The 26,900-nt window shown below is 43.7% G+C and overlaps 1 protein-coding gene across 1 annotated transcript in view; it reads right to left on the bottom strand.

The window, feature by feature from the left end:
• Positions 1 to 26,900, bottom strand: part of Usp24 (ubiquitin specific peptidase 24) — a 131,974-nt gene that overhangs the window by 4,939 nt on the left and 100,135 nt on the right. The window contains exons 54-67 of the mRNA XM_023702674.1: positions 25,963 to 26,058; positions 24,784 to 24,887; positions 23,094 to 23,207; positions 19,987 to 20,083; positions 17,500 to 17,616; positions 16,577 to 16,669; positions 14,348 to 14,450; positions 12,693 to 12,814; positions 11,488 to 11,601; positions 9,617 to 9,682; positions 8,640 to 8,706; positions 7,413 to 7,491; positions 1,715 to 1,790; positions 147 to 233 (exon numbers count right to left, since the gene is read on the bottom strand). Of these exons, the coding sequence (XP_023558442.1) occupies positions 147 to 233; positions 1,715 to 1,790; positions 7,413 to 7,491; positions 8,640 to 8,706; positions 9,617 to 9,682; positions 11,488 to 11,601; positions 12,693 to 12,814; positions 14,348 to 14,450; positions 16,577 to 16,669; positions 17,500 to 17,616; positions 19,987 to 20,083; positions 23,094 to 23,207; positions 24,784 to 24,887; positions 25,963 to 26,058 (1,335 nt within the window). The remainder of the gene's footprint in view (positions 1 to 146; positions 234 to 1,714; positions 1,791 to 7,412; positions 7,492 to 8,639; positions 8,707 to 9,616; positions 9,683 to 11,487; positions 11,602 to 12,692; positions 12,815 to 14,347; positions 14,451 to 16,576; positions 16,670 to 17,499; positions 17,617 to 19,986; positions 20,084 to 23,093; positions 23,208 to 24,783; positions 24,888 to 25,962; positions 26,059 to 26,900) is intronic.

Below are 26,900 nucleotides of genomic sequence, written 5' to 3'. Positions count from 1 at the left end.
CAACCTGTAGTCTTTTTGCAGAAACCTGACTGACCACTGCCTCTGCCTGTTCTCACTTCCACCCCACCTCCCACCCCCTGGGCAGCAGTTTCTGATAACCCTGCATGAGGGGTTTCAAAGTATGTGGGAACAAAGACAGCCCTCACCTGAGCTGAGATGGTTCGCTGAAAGGTTTTTCCAGTTGAAGTTTCATTCGAGACATTGCTCTGTGGTGTCCAGTAATGTTCTGACATCTGAGATGAAACATGAAGCCTACCGTTAAGAGGTGACACGTGAGCTCATCAACGCTGCCGTCTAAAAGCACAGGATCTTTGTCTCCCAGGCCTTCCACAGTCCAGGAGACTGAGGCGGCCTCCCTTCTTCTCTCAAAGCCTTGGGGACACTGCTTCTTACACATGAACCCAATCTCTTCACCTGTAATGTTCAGACACATCTGCCAGTCCCCTCATCTTTAGTCCTACTTCCCTGAGTTCCAGTTACCTGTGACAAACCACAATCCAAATACAATAACACCTCTGTTCATGAATGCTTCTGTCTGCAAACGATTTGGTACACAAATACAAGTGTGCAGCAAAAGCTGCTTCCATTAATCAATTATGCACTGGGTGATAAAAACAACTGTGGTCATCTTTCCCAGAATCATGGAATGAATTAAGTTTGTGAACCAAACTACCACTGTATATGAAATGTAATATTCTACAAATTCCGTTTTAAGCTTTGTGTCAGTCTTGAGTACCTTAACATTTTACACTGTCCCTCTCTGTCCCTCCTTAGATGTAAACTGTCCAACAACACATCCACACTATATGTCCTTCCTGCCCAGCAGGGCCATGGTGTGGCAATCCCCCCTTCTGGCTGTCAGAAGGCAAGAGCGCCACCGCTACTCCACAGTGCCCGTGTCTTTCACCTTGTCCAGCCACTGCATCATTTTACAGAATCATAAGATGGGCAAGTAAAGAACAGTAAGAGACTGTAAGAGCCTGTTATGGCTTGTGTCTAGATGTCTTCCCAAAGCCTCAGACATTCCCAGGTGAGGTTTTGGGAGAGGGTCACAAATGTCTGACAATGGATTAGTTCACTGATTAGGTGAGCACAGCTCTGGTGTGGGTGGTGCCAACCAACAGAGTTGTAGCCCAGAGGGAATAAAAAGGGCAGGAAGAAGGAAGACCACTGCTTCCTCCCTGCTGTATCATGAACTGACCCCCTCCACCATGCCCCTCTGCCTTGGAGCCTGCTGACCAGGGACTGAAGCTGAGTAAAAATAATCCTCTCCTCCATTCAGTTGTGGACATCAGGTATTTTGGCCTTACAACCACAAAGGAACTAAGATAAAACCATGTTTATTTAACTTTTATTATAGTATATGCCGGTAATTATCTATCTTGCTGTTTTCTTCCCTCCATTTCCATTTTATTATTAGTTAATCTAACCATTCCTAATACACAGATTAACTTCATAACAGCTTTATACATCTCATAAAAAGCAGTGCGTGTAGGGCTCAGTACTATCTATGATTTCAGGCACCGACTAGGAATCTTGGAACATGTGTGAATACTGGAGCTCCTACATTAAGGTATAAATTTAAGGCACACAAGTTGGCACTGACTGTACTAAAGAAACAGCTAAAGAATGAACACACTTTGTGGTCAGTCTACAGGTTAGGGAATGTTCTGTTATTGACCCTTAGAGCTATCACAGATCAGAATTCAATTACCTTTTTTTGTAGCCACTGCACAGCCCAACTCCAGTGATGGGAGTTCTCTTTGAAGTATTCTTTAGCAGCAGGACACCTAGAGATTGAGGAGATAGCTATCAGCTAAATATTTCTGGTGCAAATATTAATTTTTCAGTAGCTTTTTGTTACAGCAATTCTGTTTCAAAATTTAGGTGTCTTGGGGCTGGGGAGATGGCTCAGTGGAATAAGTGCTTCCCTAGCAAGCGCAAGGGTCTGAGTTCAATCCCTGGTTCCACCAACCCCCCCCCCAAAAAAAAAAACAAAAACAAAATTTAGGTGTCTCAGGGCTGGCCAGATAGCTCAGTGGACTAAAGTACCTGCTTAGGCAAGCACAGCCAGGATCTACAGCCCTGCCCCCAGGAACACTGAGACAGGACTGAGACTGGGCATGGTGGCATGCGCCTGTAATCCCAGCACTTGAGACGCTGAAAACAGAAGGATCACTATGAGTCTAATCTGTGTAGTGAGACCCTGTAGTCACTGTACTAAATCAATCAATCAATCAATCAATCAATCAATCTTAAAAAACAAAACAAAATTTAGTTGTTTTCATATTAAACTTCTTTTAAATTTGGATAACAACATATTCGTGTTTAAACTTAAAAAGCATAAGAAGGTCCAAGAGTAGTGCAAAGTCCCTATCTATCTTTCCCTCACTCAGTTCTACTATAGTTCAAAGTTTGGTAACAGAACCAAAACCCAATCGGGCATGGTGGCACACCGCTGTAATCCCAGCACTTGGGAGGCTGAGGCAGAAGGACCACCGAGAGTTTGAGGCCAGCCTGAACCAGAGTGAGACCCTGTCTCAAAAAACCAAACATCACAAAAACCACAAAGTCAAAGCCCACAACAAACGTTCATTTAATGATTAACCTTCGATGCTGTGGATCTAGCTCAGTGGTCAGAAAGCTTCCCAAGGACACAGAAGACCTGGGGCTCAAGCCTCAGCCCTATAAAACAAGTGTACAAGCAAGCAAACCCACCCACTCCTCTTAGTCTGATTTTTGTGATCTGAGGAAGAAAGAATGACATTATGGGAAAAGCAATTTGAAGCACAGCCCTGGGAGCCCCTTCTCTGTTTCTCTCTGCTTACTGTGAGCTGTCCTTCTGATCTGGAGACAGCATCAAAGGGCACGGGGCCACTGATGAGCACCTGAACACCAAGCGTGAGGACGCAAAGCGCAGACGCTGACGGCTGGCTGAGCGCCTGCTGCCACGCGACACACCAAGGGCCCAGCACTACTTAGAAACATCAGTTTCTGACATGCTGCCACCATCAAGTCTCATTACTGAACCCTGGGAAGAGACAGCAAGGTGGAGTAGCGATCAGAAGCAAAGCACTGTCTCTCCAGGACCTGGTAAGTAACAATTTGGTGAAAAAAAGATAAAGTAGATTTGGGGGAATTGGGAGGGACTGACAGAAAAACTGGAAACTACGCAGAAGCTAAAAAACATGAAGTGTAATGGGCAGAAAGAACACAGCAGTCTGAAAGTTCACCCCAGCTCCTAGTGAGGCAGCCCACCAGGGTCAGGAGTTCCAGGGAGCAGCAGGCCAGGCTCACAGCACTACCTCCACAAAAAGCCCATGGCTACTGTGAACGGCACCAACTGCATGTGGTTTTACTCCAAAGCAACTCTTGGGCGGCAGGCTCCAGCTGGAGAAGCCTACAGCGCTGCCTGCCATACTGCCAGAGAATGTTTAATCAGGCACCACTTTTGGGAAGGGGTTGATTACTTTAGACTGGGCCACAGAACACATACACATCTTCTTCACTTCAGGGTTCCCAGTTTTACCTTCCCACAGGGATTCTATGAAAGACGGTCAAGAGAGACAGTAGTGGAAAGGGTACAGGCTAGATATAGATTACCTAAGAAGTTTAAGCTTAGACCAGGAAAGACACGGGGCCCTATCCTCCATGATGAGATGACAGGCCTGGCACATGTGGCTTTCAGAAGTGGCTGGATCTAAAAGTGCTGGCACAAGAACAGCAATCTGCTTGAATTCTCTCCCTACTGCCTACATCCAGCACAGATCAGAAGCCTGATTGCTTTGTCCATCTACTAATGTCATCAAGGGCACACCTTGGCTTGGGCAGTTGCCATGGTCTGCAGTGACCAGACAGAGGGGCCTATGGAGAAACTATAAGGGGAATAGCTCCGAAAGCCAGAGGCCATAAAATTAGGTGAAGAAAAACCATGAATTTGCTAGATTCCAAAACTCCAGAGCCTGTGAAGAAACCAATCATTCAAAAATATAGGGGTAGGGCTGGCCAAATAGTTCAGCAAATTAAAGCGCATGCGTAGGCAGATGCAGGGACCAGAGTTTGATCCCCTGTGTGCCATACTGCCCCAGACCCCAGGGTGCGCTGAGAGGGTGACTGAGACTGGGTATGGGGTCATGTGCCTATAGTGTTTGGGAGGCTGAAAACAGGAGGATCACTATGAGTCCAATCTTGTAGTGAGACCCTGTATTAAATTTTTTTTTTTAATGTATTTAGTATAGGGCCTACATGGTCTCACTACATTTTTTTTTTTAAGTTTTATTTTTATGTATTTAGTACAGGGTCTACAAAGTTTCACTACACAGCTCAGACTCAGTGATCCCCCTGTTTTCAGCCTCCCAAGTACTGGGATAACAGGCATGTGCCACCATGACCAGTCTGAGTCGCTGCCAGCACGCCCCAGGGCAGGGCCAGAATGGCAGGCCCAGAATCCTTGGTCCCTGCAACTACCTAAGTTGGCACTTTAATCCGCTGAGCTATCTGGCTGGCCCAACCCTGTACTAAATACATTAAAAAAAAAAATTACAGAGTTTTTTTTTTCTTTTCTTTGTTTTTTGCTGGTTATATAGGGCTTAGTTTTTACTATTTCATTCTTATTTTTTTGGGGCCTGCCCATTAGCTCAGGTGTTTAAGTGCCTGCTGAAACAAAGCACTGTGTGGTTCGATCCCCTCATCCTCAAGCCAAACCAGATCTGCCCTGAAGGTATCCTGAGCGGCCCCCCAAACAAACAAACAAACAAACAAACAAAACAAAACAACCCCGCCTCATTCTTTTTTTTTTTTTTCAATTTTATTTTATTTATTTATTTGAGAGAGAGAGAGAGAGAGAGAGAGAGAGACCAGCTCAGCCCACCAGGGGGCAGGTCTGGCTGGCATGTGGTGCTGGGGGATTGAACCGTGGTCCCTGATGCTTTTGCTAAGCTTGTTCTAAGTAGGTGCTTTAGACCACTGAGCCATGTCTCCAGCCCCCCGCCTCATTCTTATTCCTTCTTGTTTTTTCTTTTCTTTTACCTAATTCTATTAGTTTTTTACTTCTTAATCTCACCTTTCTCTCCTCATCTTCCACTGATTAATTTTTCTAAGTTTTCCTGTTCCCTATCTCCCATCTTATTAGAATAACCATTCAGATTTATTAGTGTATATGTAGTTAACTCTACACTATTACTTCTTTTGAATTATTTTCTATTGTTGGTGCAGGTATAGTTGTTGCATTTACTATATATTTATATGTCAATATTTGGTCTTAGTGTTTATATTAAAATTACAGATCTCTTTTCTGTGGTTAAGTGTTCTATATTATTGGCTCTTAGGGTATACAATATCCAGTCTGTCTCTGATGCTATTATTCTTGATTTTAGCACTACTGGCAATGTGACCATCGTTGCTATTAACTGTTTTTTTTTTTTTTAAAGCAGAACCGGGGATTGAACTCAGGCCCTTGTGCTTGCCAGGCAAGTGCTTATTCTACTGAGCCATCTCCCTGGCCCCAATTAACTGGTTTTAACTACCAATATCCAATTGCCTTTGTGTCACTAACAATACTTTGATCCATTCTTGGACAAATGGGTGCTTAGTCAATTACACTGTATCCTCCCCCCTTCTAAATTACCAGGATCTTGGGACAAAGGCAAAGGTGTATAGTTAGTCATACCTGGAGTACAGCCCTGTAAAGCATGAGCTAAAGAGATCCCCACACTAGCAACAGTGTCTTTCCACTATAGTGACCCCAAACCTTGGTATAAAACAAAAACAACCACAAACAACAATAGAAATGTGGTTCTCTGGTGTGAGAAACTGAAAATTTAAACATGGACCAAAATGTGTAACAGATGTTGTGAAATAGAAAGAAAATGTCCAAGTGGGGAGGGAGTCTAGGGAGGAGGGAGGTGAAAAGGAAGGGAAAAGAAAAACAATGAGAAAAGAAGGATAAATGAAAACAAGACTTCTGTAAATAGGGAGGGGAAGGGGGCTGAGGGAGTGGGGGAGGAAAAGGATTGTGACACAGCAAGCATAGGCACAAATTCCCTATGATGAACGTGATCAATAAGTAGACCTAAAACATGCCAATACACTTAAAAAGAAACATGAGAAGAGAAGCCACAAAATGCCTAAAAAAAAAAAAAAAAAAAAAAAAATCCTCTCTTCCAAGCCTACCCCTGGGCACAGACAGGGAGGAAATCAAAAGCCAAACAGCCAAATTACTTAAAATGATAAAAGAGGAGATTAAAAACAAATCAGTAAAGTGTTGAGCAAGCTCGAAGAAAATACAACTGAACAGATAATGGAGTTAGCAGATAAGTTGACAAAAGACAGCAATAAAAAACCAGATGAACTAAACAAAATGATGCAAAACATTAGAGGCCATTTTAGCAAAGAATTCAAGGCCACTGGAAGATAACAAACATCCAGTAGATTAAAAAAAACTACTGAAAGTATGGGCAGCAAGGACCAGCCAGATAGCTCAGCGGATTAAAGCCTACTTAGGCAGACACAGGGACCTGGGGTTCAATCCCTGGCCAGTGGTGCCAGCCCCACCCCTGGGGTGCACTGAGACAGGGACTGAGACTGGGCGTGGTGGCGTGTGCCTGTAATCCCAGCACTTGGGAGGCTGAAATCAGGAGAATCATGAGTCTGATCTGTGTGGTGAGGCCCTGTAGACACTGTAATAAAAACATGAAAAAAAAAAGTATGGGTGGCAGAAGTGACTAATGAGCATATACAGTGTCAGAGCTAGACGACAGGACTGATGTTCATGATAAATACTCAGAACGTGAACACTAAAAATGGATTCAACACCTGCTAGAGGATACAATGAAGATTAATTCAAGATTAACTAAAGTTAGCAAAAAATCAGAAGATAGCATAAATAGCATAAATTTTTTTTCTGCTATTTCTAGAAACAGCATAAAAAATTTCAAATATGGAGAAAGAATTAAACACACAGATAAGTGAGGAATACAGAACCCCAAATAAGTATTATGTGAAAAGAATCAACCCACAACACATCATAGGCAAAACCCCAAAGTACCTGGGCCCATGCTGCTCAACAGCTACGAATGACACGACAGTGTCTCTTGAGAGGCTGCTTGGTAATTGGGGACCTAGAGCCCCAAAGAGTTGGAGGTAGATGACACTAATGAAGCCCCTGAGAGGTTCATGAACTCTTGGCTCTGAGGTCCTCAAGCCTCTCTTCTGTTACTAGGCCCACAGTCTGCAACTCTTCCTATGCTCCTTTACCTTCTTTTCGAAAAGCAACTGAACAGGCTTCTGCGCCTTCCAAGGAGACACAGATACAGCCCTGTGAAGGTGGAGGGCAGGGCAAGCATTTTGTTTTTAGGTCCTATCTGACTTCAGTTTAAGCAGACTTCCCTCCTATGCTTTAAGTTAATACTTACTTTTGAGCAAGTGTTACGAGGAACTTGACACACTGGTAGCAGCGGCTACTGTCCACATGATTACTGTGGTGCATCAAAGCTAGAGGAAGAGAAGAGGACATCTGACACGTGCTGACCGGAGGTGGGCCCGAGTACTAACTAACCTGCTCTCTTTTGGAAAGACATATTCTGTCAAATGGACTGGAAACAACTAAAATCATGGTGTTGCCTGGCTGAACAGAATTCTCAACAGTCTAATGGGTAGAAATGCAACTCTGGTTTTCAGAACTGAGAAGGAATTATTTACTCATTTATTTGTACCAGAGATCAAGCTCAGGACCTTGTACTTGCCAGACAGACACTTCTGTCATGGAGCTATTTCTCTGGCTCCAGGAATTATAATTTAAAGTGGCCAATTATTCAAACTTTTCCACATACCAACTGCTGAAAGGAGAGTAGTTGTGATAGTCTGATAGATAGAAATATATGACTAGTTGTGTTTAATAAATATTTCCTGCTCTGAACTTCAGGGATTTAAAAACAAAGTTTTGCTGGGTGTGGTGGCTGGCACACACCTGTAATCCTAGCACTCTTGGGAGGCTGAGGCAGGAGGACCACAGTGAGTTTAAGGCCAGCCTGGGCTATACAGGAAGTTCAAGGCCAGCATTAACTACCTAGTGAGACCCCGTCTAAAAAAAACAAAATAAAAACAAAAAAACCTCCAAATCCCAAGTCCCTGTCCCTGCTCTCGATGAATATAAACTGATACCACACAACTTTTTAGTTTACATCTCTGCAGCCCTCAATCTCCTTAAAATATAGCCATGTTTCTTAAGGAGGGTGATACATTACAAAAAATGCATCCTTAGTTGATCAAGTCACCATGGCACAATAAAGAACATCACAAATACCGACAGCTACCATGACACTAGGCAACGCAATCTTCCGTGACACCATCGTATATGTGACAGCTGAGCAGAAGGAAAGCTCGAGCACCAGAAGGAGGCCTCTAGCTTATAGGAAGCATCACGGCACCCCTCAACTTTCCTGATTGGCCAAAGGACCCTGAGCTGTTCCTTACTGCCCAACAGTGGGACAGCACTCAGGCATTAAGGTTCAGGTGTTTAATTCTCCTGACCTGACTTCTAACAACCCGGTCGCTTGTCCAAGCTGGGAGGGAGGGCAGTCTGCCTGTCAGGACAACAAACCCACTGCAGGACTTGTGTCTGTCCAGCCAGGCGTCCTTACCCAACAATCCATTTTCTGTCTCAAACACAAATTTGACTCGCTCCACTTGTATGGGGTCTTCAATGACCTGTGAGAGGAAAGAATGAAGCTCTGGTAAGTGAAGGAAGAAACTGGCATTGCAACTAGTGGAGTCTTATCCACAGTTCCACGGGGACTAGGTTAGCTTCTATGTAACAGAACTCCATTTTAGGGGTGTTCTGTCATTGCCATATAGCTCAAATTTAAACTAGGATATACGACTACTAAATATATGTAAAGACCCACTCATTTCCTAGCTGTATGTTCCTGTAGCAGAGTCCATGTGCCTTAGTGTGGACAGCAGAAGCCTGTCACAGCTGGTTTGGGTCTCTTTTCTCAGTTCTCCTCAGTTCCCATTCTTTCCCCTGGTCATCCCAGTCATGACAAGTTACAGGGCTCCTCAGGAGTCTGACACAGAGCCAAGGCTCTGGGCTCTGCCTAGGAGAGGTAAGGAAAATCACTTCTCATGAGTTTAAGTTTCTCAGTTTCTAATAACACTGTATTTTGTGCTTAATTTAACTTTTTTTTTAACCTTCCCGTCTTTTTGCAATTGACAAACATTTTATATAATAAATTAAATCTCATGGTTTCATGCTGTCCTGGCTGTCCAGTATTTTTAATAGTACATATATGATTAATGGTATCTAAGACTTGATGAATTGCAAACCCAGCAATTCACTCATGTGGTCACCCTGGGGCTAAGCACAGTAACATGCACTTGGTAAGACACCTTGCTCCTTCAGCTGCCGGTGCACCTACCCAGCTCTCTCAAGCTCCAGGGAGGCAGTGTTATTACTGCTCATATCTAAGTCAGAAATCCATACAGAATAAGACTGACATGAAGAGGATTCAGGAAGTGCAGGCTGAATAAAACAGAGCAGTAAGAGGCCTAATAACTTTCATATCTAAACACATATAACTGAGTATCTATGTATATGAATCAGACATTTATGACTTACCAGGATCTCATGAAGCAGCTGGAATGTATTCTTTAACTCATGGGGTGGAGCAGTCTCTAGCTGGTTCTGAAATACAGTATTTTTTTAAAACATAAAATTCCTATAAATTTTCAGTGGAAACTACACTACAGTAGTAACCTAGACTGCTGGATCCACACCCTCGTTGTGGTCATACCTGTGCTGTGTAGCTATGATGATGCAAGTAAGAATGCTGAGGGAAATATGCTCTCAGCCAAGAATAAGTCAGTTTATGAAAGAAAAACCCAGCAGCATATATTGGCTGAAGAAAGCAAGGTTTGCACAATTCACTCTTTCGTGGCACACATATGGTAGAAAGGCCGCTGCGCCATAACTCCACACTTCCAAGGTGCCAGATCCCATGTTGCACCTTATACCACCCTCACATGCTGTTCTCACAGAGGGAAATGCCCATGGCCACAGACTGTATACAGCACCAACGGGAGCTCAGTCACCTCTGACACAGGTATGCACCTGAAGGCTGATGGCAAAGCCCTTTTGCTCAGAGCCTCAAGACATAATCCACACTACTGTTAACACCATCTGCATCACCACTCTAACTCTTGGTGCTCGAAAGAAGGCACAGTAGAACTTCTGTGTTCAGAAACTGCTATAGACAGTGTGTCTATGGAGGACAGCCGGAAGGAAACAGCCATGTGACAATATCACTTCTCAGGGCAGAGTAGGGAGGAGGGACCAAGACGGCCAGCAGTGATCAAAGCAGACTTTGACCTTGCGTATAAGCTTGAAGTTTTCATAAAGAAAATAGAAATAATCCATTCAAAGAATGAAAGGTAATAGAAAGGGCAAGTGTGTGCTCCACTGTTCAACAATACCAAGAAAGGCAATAAGCAATGTGCTGGGAGCACGGAGCCGCACTGCGAGGTTCAAAGCCCCACTCTGTCACTGACTTCTGGTACAACCCTGACCAAGTTCCTTACTCTATGCCTCACTTTCCACAACTATAAGATGGTGATAACAACAGGATCTACCTCAGAGAACTGTGTGAAAACTGAGTGAGTTAAAATATGCAATGCTAGGCTGGTGAGACAGCTTAGCAGACTAAAGCGCCCACTTAAGCAAACGCAGGGACTGAGATTCGACCCCTGGCACCACATGCTGCACGAGACCCTCCCCCAAAGGAAGGCTGAGCTGGCCAGAGTCTGGGTGTGGTGGTACACGCCTGTAATCCCAGTGATGGAAACGCAGGAGGATCACTGGGAGTCTAAGCTGCATAGTGAGACCTAGTGACAACAAGATACATTAAAAAAAAAAAAAAAAATAAGCAGTGCTTTGGAGAACAGTGTCTGGTGTCTGCTAGCAGCAACTGTGAATGAGAATGATCATTTTCTCTCAGTGCCTCATAATTACATACTATTTTATCAGGTGAGCAAACCCTACCTTTGATTCTTAAAAACAGTATGTAGAGAAACTGAAACTGGAAAAGGATTCTGGACAACAGTGGTCACCCACAGCATTACTATCATCGATAAAAGAGTATTCTTAACTCGTTAAAAATTGAACCTCATGTGAATGTGCATTACTAGGAAGAAAAGGGTTAAGCAGATTATGGTTCACAACAGAACGAAGTAGGAGTCAGGTAACTTCTAATGGTAATACTTATAAAGTGAAAAAGACAAAACTATGATAATAAAATCTTATGTTAAAATGTATGAATATAAAAGGATATAACAAAAAATAATGTTCAAGAATGGGATCATGAGGTCTTTTTTAATTCATTTTAAAAACAGAACATATACTGTTCTCTTGAGTTCCCCGGACAGCAGTGTTACAAAGCAGCTGTTGCTTGGAAGCTCAGGGTGTGCCTGCCGCAGGCAGAGCTGAGGCCGTACCTTAATGAAGTGCAGCATGGTGAAGGAGAAGTGCTCGTTGCAGAAGCAGCAGTACACAACCATCTCCATGAGGGCCAGGAGCGAGCCCGTCAGCTCCCGGAGGGCAAACATGACCTGGCCAGGGACAGCGAAGTGTGAGCACTCCCCACACCATGGGGAACATCGAGCTGTTCTGGCTTAAACTAGAATTTACCCAGATTCAACATCAACACTGCCTTCAAGCAGTTTCTAGTCCAAGGACTGGATAGGTCACAGGGTGAGTCTATCTGTTCTTTTATACAGTTCACAACCACAAATGTGCACCTTTTCCCCCCTGAAGTCACTTCCATCGATTTTCAAAGACAAATGAACTTGAACAGGGGTTAAAATAATCACATGTAGCACAGCATTATTGATGCAATTTAAAAAGCCAGTGCGTATCCTGCTCACAGATTCACATACACGTGTATCAGGTCTTGGAAGACGGGATTTAGAGGAGGGACTCGGGAAACGGGGCCCTGGGCAGGACAGTTGCACACGTGCACATCCAAGGGCCAAGCACAAATGTAGCCACAGTTGTAGGATAATGGAGTCTACATTAGTATACATGTACAATACATGGAGTGTATATCTAGGACCAGAACACAAGAAATTGGAAATTAAACCCTCAGATACAGTCTAGAGAGTAACTGGTCCATATCTTGGCTAAAGAGAGGACTAGAAAGATTCTCTAACTTTACTGACTGACTACAGAGCCAAGGAATGTACCCAAACCCAGGGCTTTCCACAAGCTGCGCAAGTCCTCTACCACAGGGCTACACCGTTGGCCCTAATCATGCCTTTTTCTTTTTTTTTTTTTTAGTACAGGGTCTACAAGGTCTCACTACATAGATCTGACTCATAGTGATCCACTTGTGTTCAGCCTCCCCAAGAGCTGGGATTACAGGCGTGCATCACCATACCCAGTCTCAAATTGCTGCATCCCGGGGGTGGGGCCGGCACTGCATGCCAGGGATGGAACCCTGGACTCTGTGTCTTAAGCATGAGTTTTAATCTGCTGAGCTACCTGGCAGGCCCCAATCGTGCCTTTTTGACACAGAGGGGAAAGAATCCTTCTTCTCTTAATAGTACTCTTCATTAGAATACATGTAAAATATGGAACAGGCATTTTTCCTTAAGTAGAAAAAGTAACACAAATAAGTAGCTCAGGCGTAATAAGCACGTACCTCCAGCAGGTAAGGCTTCCCTTCCGACAGGAACAGCAAGGCCTCTACTTCCTCATGCAGGGGCAGCAGGGGGCTGGAGGGAGCGATGCTGACGGGTGGCCGTTGTTTAAATGTGCCAGGAGCTTCAGGAGGCCAAAGAAGCCACACAACAAAGCCCGTCTCACTGGTAATGTTCCAGGAGACAGACCCACAGGGTCACACACACTATGCTGGGCTCCTACACAATGCCTGACCCCTCAGTCTGGTGGGGAGTCAGGCTGCAGCAAGAGGAGATATCTGCCTGGACCCCACACAGGTGCCTCCCTGCACTGCGCATCCCTAATGACTCCCTCAAGATCATCTTCCAAAGAGGTTGAAATACAAAAATGCCCCGAGCTCCTACCATAGGCACCAGGAAAGACATTTCTGTTCCTCAAGTGCCCTCGGCCAATGGCCAGCAACATCTAGGTTAAAGCGGATTCAACCCATATAGCACGAGTTACCTCATTTTCTAGAGAAAGAATGATGCAAAGATTCTGATTTTCTTCTATAAAATCAGGCTCACAAAATTAGGCAGTTTCATTATTTTATTTTATTTTATTTAGATAAGGTCTCACTATGTAGTTCAGATTGGCCCAGAGGTCACTCTGTAGCCCAGGCTGGCCTGGAACTCTCAGCAATCCTCCTGCCTCAGCCTCTTGAGGATTACAGATGTGTGATGCCATACTGTCAAATTTTGTTGTTTTAGATGAGTAAGTCAGAGTTCAGGAAGCAAACTCTTTACCTAAGCAAACTACACTAAGTGTTTGCCCTTTGTCACTTTACAGCCAATAAGCAACCTTCTGTCAGAGGCTCTTTTCTAGTTTCCAGCCTTTGGTCACCCTGACCAGAGCACAACTCTACCACAGCCTCTGTTCAGCAGCTTCCATTCCCACCTGGCTGTGTTACTTGTCAGCGGCGAGCCCTTGGGGAAACCACTAAACCCCTATTTCTCACTTTCCTCTTCTACAGAAAGAATCTCTCTCATCAGTCTGCAGTGGTGATTAAACAAGTATAAAAGGACAGCACAGAGAAAACACTGAACACAACTGGTCTGCTGTGTCTCTGTTATTACTGTCACAACCAAGCCTTGGAACATACAAAAACATGGTACACACAGATCAGGACACTGGACAACTACAGGGGACAGCTTGTGTCTCTGTGACTGTGCTACTAGTGGACTAGTGGGTGACAAAACAGGAATGAGTTAAAATACTTCTTACTAATTTATACCAGAACCTCCTCTTTATGAACCCCTTTAACACCTTATCTCAACCCTATTGTACCTTAGGAGTTACTTAGGAAACTCCAGCTCATACCTCCCTTGCTTTTCCCACTACACACTGTATCAGTCATTTAAGTTACTGTAATGAACTCTAAATTAGCTTTTATACTGAAAATGTTAAAAAAACAAAACAAAAAACTTCAAAACTCCAAGTAAATGACTGACTTGTTTTCTCTTGTGGCAACTAGTAAAATAAGGTGAATTTTAACAGGAATTACAACAAAACTTTTATGTGTTCCTCAGATACCTGACAGTTAAGTGATACCCACTCAACTACAGACATCACTACTCTGTGGAGACACACTCAGCCTCTCTTCCTGGATCAGACATATGAAGACATGAGAAAGCTCACCAACATTCCTTTGTGAAGAGACATCCGAATGCAAGACAAGCAATGCTACTGTATTGTGGAGATTCCCAAATTCTCGTGCTTGTGTTGAACTCCAACGGCGTATCTGTCATCCAAGAAGGCAAAACACACATTAGTGCTGTGCAGGATTGGGTCAGGGTGGAATCTGCTGGTTCACACAATATTAGACCACAGGTATTTAATGCCTGTTGTAGAAGAGGGCAACATACTAACAGCTACAAGTTTTAATATACCTCAAAGGATTTCTACTGAAACGTATTAACTCAGATTCTACAATCAAACCAGTTCAGCTATCCATCCATTAGCATAATTTAGGTCCCAAGTGCACATGACAAGGCAGGCAACTTCCTGTACCTTGACATAACAGGAAAACCTATGAACCTGGAGCCTGAGGCCCCCTCTCAGCCCTGCCTTGGCCAGCACTCTGCGCTCCAGGAGCGTGGGCCCACTCTCTACGACTCCACATGTAATGGCCTATGTGCAGCTGCCAGGACCCAAAGAAACAGGGAGAATGAAAATGTGTCACACACACACAAAATAACTCTACTTTTCTGCATGCTGAGTTGCAGTGAATTAAGTCAAATACTAGTGTCAATGGAGTCCCATGAAGAGCTTACAGTGAAAATGTAATCTCCACACACAATACCCAGAGCACGTACTCATGTCAGGACTTGTTTTAAACAGCTACAGAGTAAGAGCAGCAGGGTGGGGTGACAGGAAGCTGAGAGGCGTAGGGTGCATGTCTCTTGAGACAAAGAAAAGCTGCCCTTGCAATGTCAGGCATGGCAGGGAAAGGCTCTGGCCTGGAAATCTGAAGTGCTGGGTCCAAATCCCCACTCAGCCAACACATAACCTTTGGCACCTTGAACAAGTCCCCGAATATCTCTACGCCTCAGCTCCTGCCTGAGAACTGGGAAGAAGCTACCTATTTCACTGAACTGTGAGTGTGCAATGGTCCGCCACAACACGACCTGTCGTGTCTGGCATGTAAGAGCAACCCTCTGAAATCTATTTAGCATTACTGCAGGCTAACACTATGTATCTCAAACCTATCATGCAAAAGAAGTACAGTGATACCTCAGTTGTTAAACTCAGTTCATTTCAAATTCATGTGCAAGATTTTTCCCATAATAATGAAAAATCGATTCTGAAGCCCAAATGTTATACTTACAAATTCATTTTTTCAGCACTTTAATAAACTTTGCAGGGCTTTTTTTGTTTTTGTCTTTTTTAGACAGGGTTAAGCTGGCCTTGAACTCACTTTGTAGCCTAGGTTGGCCTCAAACTCGTAGTGATCCTCTTGCGTTGGCCCGAGTGCTGGGATTAAAGGCCTGGCTTTGCTGTGATCTCTTTAACTCTGCTATGATTTTTCAGTCTTCATTTTTTAGCTTTATGGATGATGGCACTAACTTTCTTTGGAGCCATGGTTATATTTTATGCAAATGAAGTGTGAGAAAAGCACAATGACGAAAGCTTAAATGCACCAACACAGGACTACATGTTGTGTAGGTGAAAGTGGTGCATAGACCGGGGCGTCAGCCCTGTGTGTCCATGGTGTGACTCATGCTCAGCCTGTACACGGTTTTGTAAGCAGGATTTTCAGTTTGATTATTGCACAAAGTTATGGACACTGAGCAGATTTTTTCTGAACTTTGCCATCTGTTTGAGCAGTGTTCAAGCTTAGAGCTGCTAGACACCTGAGACATCTATCACTGCATACTGGAGGAGGAAACAAACATCAAAACAGAAGTTTCAAACAGGACAGTCACTTGTGGGTACAGCCAGCCCTTTCATTATACCACTTGCCCTGCCTCTGATGGAGAGTACTGCATGTACCTGTAACACCATGGAGCTCATAACCCACAGCTTCTCATCTGAATCCCAACAGTCCAACCTCTAGGCCCCTACAAGAAAGCAGGGAACCATAACACCTTATTCCTTGAATTCCTTGAGGACTTTTGGGCCTTGGCCCTCTCCCGTTATGACCCATCCTTTCTCTCCCATGAAACTCACTCAGCGACTGATATTCTAGCCAGTCACTTCCATGGGTTACTACAGTATTAGCTTACAATTCTATGTAAAAGTTTAAAAGTAACTGACCTTCACGTAACTTTAAAGCCTACATAGCACTTGTGCCTGGACCTTTTTGAAAGTAAAGAGAGCCGAAGTGCACTGCAGGCCACACTGCTGCGGCCAGGCCTCAGGTGTTACCTGGCTGTTCTGCCGACTGGCCCCGAGGAGGAAGCTGATCATGTGTCTCAGTGCCGAGTGTCGCAGGAGCAGGTCCCCAGCCCTGATACCTTGCTGCCACAAGACACAGAGACAAGTCATATTCCTAACCAAACATTTGTTTCAAAAAGACAGCTACATGAGGACTTTTACGAATTCAATATATTGTAAAAGATTATAGCAAGTATATAACATATACATATACACACACACACACACACACATATATATACATACATATATATGTGCTTGGACTCAAACTCAGCACCTTGTACTTGCCAGGTGAGTGCTATACCACTGAGCTACATCCCTGGCCCTAGCAAGTATCTTTAAAATTTAATTTAAAATCTGAGCCTCCCATTACTTCACAATGGCTACCAAACACACAACTGTTAGTGTGTCTTGCTGTTATGTTCGTGGCACTAGAGGCTGCAGTCAGAGGCACTCTACCACTGAGCTACACTCTTAGCCCTTTCCTTTTTCTTTTTTTGTGTTACCAGGGATCAAACTCAGGATATTGCACTTGCCAGCCAGGCACTTATGCTGCTGAGCTATATCCCTGACCCCAGCCCTTTTCATTTTCTATTCTGAGACACCAGGTTGGGTTTGAACTTGGGATCCTCCTGCCTCAGCCTCCCAAGTAGCTGGAACTATAGGCATGGACCAACGTGCCCAGCTTAACCTTATAAACAAACTTCAACTGCTATCCATGTGTAAATAAATTTATTTGCATCAGAATTCTTACAAGTACTCTAACTCATTAATTTAGGTTTTCTAAGATGAAATACTCACAAAGCCATATTACAGAGCATATAATAACCAGTCTGTAGTTTTTCCATGCATAAAATTTCTTTAGACAGTAAATCTGCTGTATGAGAAAAAGATATTAGAAAAAAATCTTTTACCTTTTGGACAAAGGTGTTGAACAGGAAAAAGTACTGAGCACAGTTTTTGCAATTTTCCGGGACATCTTTATCCAGAAGCGCAAGTAGTACTTCTAGTAACTGATGAAGGCTTTTTAACTGCTTAGAGGAAAAGAAAATTACATAAAGAAAAAGAACATAAAACAATGATAACAGGATTCCTCTAAGGTAAACCACCATAAGGACAAAAAGGAAACATACGAGTCTCATATTCAGGTGGATTTATGCCTTGGAGAGCAAAAACAGAATTATCACCTCTACTGTCCAGAGAAGTCTGGCTCTACAGTAACACAGAAAAGCCTACTTTTGTTTTGTTTCTGTAACTGTACTGCCTAACGGCCACGGTTCTCCAGAGGCAACTCTTCTCTCTCAAAAAGGCCCAGTGTCCTGGGGAGACAAGCTTCCGCATGTCTCCTTCACGAGGCTGTTTCTTCATATGGTCACAAATGCGAAGAACAACACAGACACAGGCAGAGGGGCTGGAACCAGGTCGGTAAGTGGATGGAGAGTGACCGTCTGACAGGGTGAACGGCCATACTGACTCAGCTGGGAACTTATTTGGAAGCCTGCTGACACCTCATGGAAAGCTTTGAAAAACATCTTATTCGTTTAGAAACCATTTTGGCTATGACATTTCTTCTTTCCCTCCCACCCCAGCTGTTTTTTGAAAAGGCCCTCGAAATTCATTTGTAGGCTAAATATCAAGACCAGCCTTCCTACTCTCACTTTCATTCCTCTGAAGATGGTGCTCAAAGACTTGTGAAATACTCCCATCCATCCTGTCACACCCATTGTGAAGTAATGTTTTTCATTTTTATAACCCTTCATTTTCAGTAAGTGAAGTATAAAGTGGGTGGCAAGAGGCATTTCCATTATGGGGAAAAATCAACATGAAAATACATGAATTGGGAACCATAATTTCCTCAGGAAATGCCTCCTCCACCTGCTGTCTGCTCTAGGGGCCAGTAGACTGGGATGCCTGACACCACCGGGAGGGGGACTGCAGCAGCTCTACTTTTCTCCTGTGGGCTGATCCAGGGAGGAAGCAGATGTAAAATGGTCCTTATGTTAAGGATTCTTGACACAGCTTAGCAAGCTTCCACAAGGGAATCTCAGAGCATTTAAATTGCAAAGCAGCTCCCAAAGACCTTCTTTAGAATATTCTGTGTTCAGGTAGTCTGAAGAATGTCTACTACTGCCTTATGATAACCCTCAACTGCTTATTTCCTGGAGTCCAGAGGTCTTTTGACCCCCTCCTCCCTTCTAGACTGAGTAAGGCTCCAGAGCTTGTCTAGTCTAGCAGCGCACACTGAGTCCAGCAGTGCCACAGGTACTAAGTACCTAGGCACCAAGCACTGAATCTGCATTCGCATCCTCGTCATGGGATGTGCTCAAGGTTCTACAGCAAAACCTGAATCTGAAGCAGCAATTCACAGAATTTGCGTGTAGTTCAATGAGACACACTACTGCCAGCCAATGCCTGTAAGAAGCCAATTTGTTTTTGAAAACATCTTTCAAAGTTTTCCATGTAGTGTCAGCTGTCTGAAACAGCAAACTTGGGAAGTAACTCTGTTTGCTAAGACTTAACAACTGACTAATCGGATTTTTACCGTATGCTATCATGTCCATAAGACTTAAAATCTCCTGGGGACCAGGGCCAGCCAGATAGCTCAGTGGACTAAAGCGCCTACTTAGGCAGAATGAAGTGGCCAGGTTTCGATTCCCAGTATGCCATGCCAGCCCCGCCCCTGGGGCATGCTGAGACAACGAGTGAGACCGGGTGTGGTGGCGTTTGCCTGTAATCCCAGGGCTTTGGGAGGCTGAAAACTGGATCACTGAGTCCGATCTATGTAGTAAGACCCTGTACCAATTAAAACACAAAAACAAAAAACGTTGGGGACCAAGGATAGGAATAAACATCATGGGTTAACACGTGTGTATATGTGAGACTGTAAACCAGAGAATATGGTGCAGAGATAGTTAGAAAGAAGACACAATTCAGAGGAACAGAAATGAAGCTTAGGGAATAACAGAGACCCAGGAGGGAACTGCTCCTCAGATGCATGGCACCGCCTGGTCTGGCTGCCAACTGCATGTTTTGGTGTGGAAACAATGCAGGCAGAACACAGGCACCAGGCAGAGGAGGTGCACTGCAGCCAGGCCAGGGTTCAGATCCAGTTGGCCTCATTCACAGACCTCATTCTGACTTCTGACAGACAACTCTGAGCAGATGCTCCACCAGGAGACCTGAAGCACACCAGACCCAGCTTCTGGCCTGCCTGGTTCCTGGACTGGGAGAGAGATCCGAATGCCTTTTCTAGGGCATATTTCAGAAAGCAGGTCATAGGGCATGCACTGTGCATGACAGGATGTCTGGACTCTAATATCGGACTCTTCAGAAATTAGATGTGATCGTGAACACCTAGTAAGGACAGAATGTATAAATAAAATGATAAAAATGCAACTGACCTTATCCTGATAAAACAAGGCACTGTCTAAGGTTTTCTCCAGAATGGTGGCCACAGCAACTCGTACTTCTCTCACGCTGCACTCCAACAAGAAAATCCTACAAGCAAGGGGAAACGACAGCACTAGTGACCCCGACTTGCTGGTACAGCTCTGCCTGCCACTCAGGCGGCACCGTGATGCACAGGTGCAAGCCTATGTCTCTAGAGCACGCTGGGGCTTGCTCGCAGGCAGGGGTACGGGGTCCCTCCCTCCACTCAGCCATGCTGGTTCTGCAGATGCAAGGCAGACAAGGCCGGCTCAGCCCCACCGGCCTCTGCATGGCAAGTGTGAGACATCCACGTGCACAGGCAGCTCTGAAGACCAGAGCATGCGGAAGTCCAGGGCGCAGAGTCCCATCTCCTTCACCCCCCCAGGGGGAATGATAAAAGGGGCGGCAGGGCAAAGCATGCCTGCAGACTGAGAGTCTTACGAGATACAAAACACAGGCCAGTGTGGACCTTGCTGGATCTGGACCTGTGCAAAGCCATGGTAAAATGGGTTATCTCTGAGATGCCTGGGAATAAGATGATGGAAAGGAATTATTCACTTTGTCTGGCATGACAATAGTAAGTGGGGGCTGGGGAGATGGCTCAGTAGAGTAAGTGCTTGCCTGGCAAGTGCAAGGGCCTGAGTTAACTTTAATTCCTGGTTCTGTCAAAAAAAAAAAAAAAAAAAAAAAAGAAGGCAATTGATTTTGGAACTGAGAGATAGCTTAGCAGCATAAGCACCTGCCTGGCAAGTATAAGGTCCTGAGTTCAATCCCTGTACCACACACACACACACACACACACACACACACACACAAAGTAAGTTGCTTATGTAGTTTTAAAGACTTTACCTGACAGAATACATGCTGAAAAATTTATAGTGAATCTCACCTATGCTGAAACTTGATTTAAAATAGAGTAGGAAAGTGTGTTATGTGTGGATTTTCATATGTGAGAAAATTGGGCAAGAACAGCAAAATGCTGGTAACTTGAGCTGGGCAATGGTATATAAGAATTCATTATATAATCTGTCTAGTTTTGTATACATTTAAAAATGGCCACAAGTAAAAGTTCTTGCCAGATGTAAAAACAGTGATACATGCCTGTAATCCTAGCTTTGGGAGGCTGAGGCAGGAGGATCCCAAGTTCAAGACCAGTCTGAGGAACTGAAAACGTGCCTCCAAATAAACTCAGTGGTAGAGCGCAACACCCTAATTTCAATCGCCAATTATGGGTGGGGAATGTGTGTCGAGTACCTTCATGTTAGCAGTTTTAGTCTCTTTAGACCAATTTGTAAGCAGCAGTTACTTTTAATTTTCCACAATCATAACTACATTTTAAAATTGCCTAAAGGGGCTGGGGAGATATCTCAGCAGTCTACACATGTCTGGCAAGTCCAAGGACCTGGGTTTTATCTCTGGTACTATATTCTGTGCTGGCCACTAAGATGGTGTGGTGGCACACACTTGTAATCCTAGCGCAGGGAAGGCTGAGACAGGAGGATCACTACAAGCCTGAACTGCACAGTGAGACCCTGTGCCAAATAAATGAAGATTTAAAAAACAAAATCAAAAACAAAAAAACCTTCCTAAAAACAGGAGTGTACTGAAGTGCTGCTATAACAGACCTCATCCTTTCTTCTTTTTGGTGGCATAGGGAACAAATCCAGGGGCCTTCTACCATGGAGTGACATTTCCAGTCCTATTAACTTTTGATGCAGAAGGGCTGGGGAGTTAGCTCAGTAGACTTAAGTGCCTGCCTGGCAAATGCAAGGTCCTGAGTTCAATCCCTGGTACCGGAAAAAAAAAAAGTATTGTTTTTTTTGGACACAGGGTCTTGTGATCCTCTTGTCTCACTCTTCCTCAGTACTGAGGAAGTAGGCATGAACCCCACACCAGGTTTCCTCTTTATATTTACTAAAACAGTACAGGTTGAGTACCTTACTCCAAAATGCAACTAAATCTGATTGGAGTGGCAACATGATGCTGCAAGTGGAAAATTTCACACTATGACACTATTTACTTCATGTACAAAGTGATTAATAATACTGTGTAAAATGACCTTTGTGCTATGGTATACAAACATCACAAATTCTAAAATGATCTGAAAAACTTCTGCACGCATTTTAGTAAGGGTTACTCAACCAGTTCTAGCATATTAGCTACAATAATAACCTCAGATGTCTTGAAGGCTGTGAAAAACTTGGAGAAAAAAGATGATTAACTCCTTGAACATATGAACACACAGGAATTGACAGTGATAAGTAATTAGTCCTTATAAAGGACAGGTAGTTCCCTGGACTTATGTCCATACTAAGAAAACAAAACGCCCTCCTACAGGAAGAGTTTCTGAGGAGACACTCAAAAGCATGCCTGCTTTGCTATAAGGGAAAGAAAGGAAGTACCTGCTGTGCTCCTTCCGAATGTTCAGCATCTGTGACATTTAACGTGTAGCTAAGTTCTAAGTGAACTAATTTTGCCACTGACTGGGAAAATGGGTGAAAGCTTATCTGTACTGCTAAAGACGCAGGTACGTAACACCTCAAAGGCTTGGCTTCCCTCGAGAAGCTGCAGATTAGTGGAGGCAACAGAAAAAACCCACATGGAACAGAGCAACAGGGCATGCCTACCACAGACAAGATGCCAAAGCAGCCTCTGAAAAAGTGCTAGCTGAGCTGACAGGGACACGGCAGAAGGCAGTATGCGAAGGGAGGGAACAATGCTCCAGGCAAGAGTAACACGCACCAGGGGTTCTAGGCAGGACAAAAAGCTCAGCATGCAAACCAAGAAGCCAGGACTCCTCAACCTTGTTAAGCTAGGATGCAACACAGGCAAGCCTGGAGGGACAAAGATTAGATCCAGTAAAGTCTTGGGCATTACGAGGGAAAATCCAGACTTTATCACAGTGCAGCGGGAATCTACTGAAGAATTCTATAGCACAAAAGTAAAGCCACTTAATTTGCTTGTAAGTGTGCTTTGGTTGCTGAGTGAAGATAGCTCAGAGGAAAGAAGTGAACCATCAAGGCAAGACTCTGAAATCACAGGAAAAGATGCCTTTTAACTAAAAGGTCTTGGTACTTACTTTATTAATTCTCGTCCTTCAGAACTAATAAAATATTCAACAAGCCACTGGCAAGCATCAAAACTTTTTGAAAGTAGCGCTTCAATGGTAGCAATCCATTCTTCAGTGTCCACCCTTTTTATAAAGCAAAGAGCAATGTTAGGGCCCAGCAAATGACCCCACAGTGCCCGCCATCTCTCTGCCTGTCCATCTGCCCATCAAACTACAGTGTGCAGGGCGGGCAGTGAGCTAGGCATTTACTGACAACCCACTTCCACAGCTCAGTTGTCTTCATCCTCTGAGGATTACCTGTGTGACTGTTCTCTTCCTGCCAGTCCTGATAAAATGTATAAAGAAGCTTAAATTTTGGGCTTCAACTCTTAATTCTACATCTTCATTAAACAATTTTTATTGGAAAAGAAGGACAGACTTTTTGTTTTGTATATAGCACTGGGTCTATAGGGTCTCACTACACAGACCGGACTTGTAGTGATTCTCCTGTTTTCTGCCTGCCAAGTGCTGGGATTACAGGTGTGTGCCAGCATGCCCAGTCTCAGTCGCAGTCTCAGCATACCCAGGGGCGGGGCTGGCACAGCACGCAAGAGATTGAACTCTGGTCCCTGCATCTGCCAAGCAGGCATTTCAATCTGCTGAGCTATCTGGCCAGCCCAAGAAGGTCAGATTTATAGCATTTTATTTGGCACAACTAATTCACATTCACAAAATGTTCACTTGCAGAATAGCTTACATCAACATTTTTACACAGCATTGCTACAACTATTAATATCCTGCTTTACAGACTGTAGGTATTTAGGCAGAAAAAGGTGACATGACTCTATTATTCATGACCTTACATGACTGTAGAGTCCCTCAATGCTCAAAAATGGCAGGAAATAACATGTAATGTGCAAATATAACATTCAAATTTCATGAATAAAAGTGCGAGTACAGAATCTTTCCCTAACCCCCTGCGTGTGAACCATGGACACAAGAGGAAAGACTGAGAGCTCAAGGACCCATGGGGCAGCTCCCTGGGCTCCTCACCCGGCCTCACCCTCTGTACACCTCACAAACCATGCTCAACTCTCTTCATCTGTCACTCGTTCATTCACAGAACACTACTTACCCAGAACCCAGAGAGGAAACCAGTTATGATTCAGCAATCAGTGCACATCACTAAGTGTGCTCCAGGTCAGAGCCCCTTGGATGGCCCACTAAACACACCCACGATCCCTCCTCTGGCACTCCGGGAGTCATAAGTTACACAGCAGGTATTTGGCCGCAGGTCTTGGGGTCCCTGACAAGTACTATAAAAATGCAGCTCTAGTCATTCATGGTTCTTGAGGTGCCTCTTTGGGGCTACTGAGGCTCCTCCCTTGTTCCTGGAATGATCTGTCTATATTTCTTTATTTTTAACCTTTTAAAACCCTTAGGAAACTCCAATGCCTTCCTTTAAAATTACCCTCGTCCCCATAGCTGCACATACTCATTTCACGTACCCTGCCCATTAGATTAAAAATTTCTTGCGATCATATCTTGGCCATCTGACTATACAGTCACCTTTAAAATATCTGTAAGGGCCAGAATGTAGCTCAGCATTATAGTGCCTGCCTGGTGAGTATGAGGCCCTGAGTTCAATCCCTAGCACACAAAAAAATAAAGTTGAATCTGTCAGTTGTGCCTGCTGTCACAATAAACTACCAAAACATACCTGAGCTTTTTCTTTGTCCGAAGGTATGTTTGGAAGAGAAACTGAATGGCAAGTTGCAAGCTCACCTTTGCCATGCAAGGGTAATATGGGTGCTTCAACTTAGTCTGAGAGAGAAAAGAGTGCATTTGTTTTTTCACAGTTTTATAGATTTGTGAACTGACTAATAATACACATAACAAGGTTAAATTATAAGAAAAATCTGGCCACTTTATAATAGAAAATATTCCATTTCAATTTTCAGAACACTTATGGGAATATATCCTCTTCAGTTTTAAATTAATAGAGCCTGTAAGCCATAGGATGCTAAATAATTAAGAAACCAGAAATACAATTTCCCCCCTTTGGCAGATTATAATAATGGTACTCAAGAAGGAAGTATTTCAAAGCCAATCTTGAGTGTAACAACATGTGATTGGCAATGAAAAAAAAATTACCTTTACAAAACCCAGTGTCCACGACATTAACCTGCAGCTGCTCACTCTCCCAGCAACTCTGAGGCTCCTCACAAAACCTAAACAAGGGCACTATAAAATGCAGAGCCTTATTTGGAACTCAAAGCCAGTAGACCTGCCCGGTCTGACAGCCTGAATGCGGCCTGCACGTCTGTGTCATGTGGCAGGTGATGCAGTCATGGTGAACCTTCTGTACTCAGCCTACACGCTAACAACTAGGAGGGAGGATGTCACTGGACGCATTAGCTAAAATGTATTTAACCATAATCCTCATCTTAAAAGCAACAGGACAGTCCAGACATGGTGGTGCATGCTGGTAATACCACTATTTGTTTTTTATGTATTTAGTACAGGGTTTACAGGGTCTTAGTACACAGATTGGACTCATAGTGATCCTCCTGTTTTCAGCCTTTCAAGTGCTGGGATTACAGGTGTGCACCACCTTATCCAATCTTAATCGCAGTCTCAGCATGCCCTTGGGACAGGGCCGGCACTGCATGCAGGGGACTGAATCCCGGTCCTTGAGTCTGCCTAAGCAGGCACTTGAATCCACTGAGGTGTCTGGTTGGCCCAGTACCACTACTTGGGAGGCTGAGGCAAAAGGGTTGTCATGAGTTCAAGGCCAGCCTGGGCTACACAGACTTTAAGACCAGCCCAATCCACACAGCAAAGACTCCGTTTCAAAGAAAAAAAAAAAAAAAAAGGAACAATACAACCAGCTACTTACAGCATTTAATGATGCTAAAGACAAAACAAAACTGAAATAATCACTACTGTACACATCTCTATTTTTCATAAACTTGAGGTTTTCATCTCTCACCATCTAGAAAAGAAAATTAGTAATTATTTTAGAGAAACAAAGTAAAACAGTATGTATATATTTTTACTAAAATGTTGAGGAAAAGATGTTTGTAAAATTGAATAACAGGTAATAATATTTCCTTCTTTTAATACTTCTATTATAATAAATATAATTTACTTCTATTAAGTGTTGAATTTTGAAAAAATGATAGAGAAAAATCTTCCTTTCAAATGTAACAAGCTACAGAAAGGTGCATAATCATTTATTAACAAACCATTTCAGGAGATGTAGGAAAAGCACCATGTGCAGGACAACACATCCAAGCTGACACTTGAGGATCAATATGTACATGTAAATCACACCAAAGAATGTAGTTAACAAAATTAAAAAAAAAAACCAAAAACAAAAACAAAAAGAAAAAAAACCCACCTGACACTCAGGGCTTTCTGAAGTATCTGCAACTCCATACCTTTCTGTGTCAGATGGCCTAATTTTCTTTCTTAAACTTTCTGGTTCTGGCTATTTAGCTTTTGGTTACTTAATGAAAATATCCTGGACTGGGAAACCAGGCAGCTTTAGGTAGATCCTTGCTTTGTGACACTATCAAGCCACCCCACGTTTCTGAGCCTAAGGTTTTCTATTCAAAAATGAGAATAACACTTGCTATTCTACAAATCTAAGAATTAAGAGGTTCACTTAAAAGGCTGGCCAAATAGTTCAGCGGATTAAAGCGCCTGCAAGGAGTCACAGGGGCCAGGAATTCGATCCCCGGGCGTGGTGGTGCATGCCTGTAATCCCAGTTCTTGGGAGGCTGTAAACAGGCGGATCACTATGAGTCCAATCTAGTAGTGAGACCCTGAACA

Source organism: Octodon degus, unplaced genomic scaffold (genome assembly GCF_000260255.1).
Source record: "Octodon degus isolate 3935 unplaced genomic scaffold, OctDeg1.0 scaffold00156, whole genome shotgun sequence".
Taxonomy (NCBI): domain Eukaryota; kingdom Metazoa; phylum Chordata; class Mammalia; order Rodentia; family Octodontidae; genus Octodon; species Octodon degus.
This window is presented reverse-complemented; position numbering and strand designations above follow the sequence as displayed.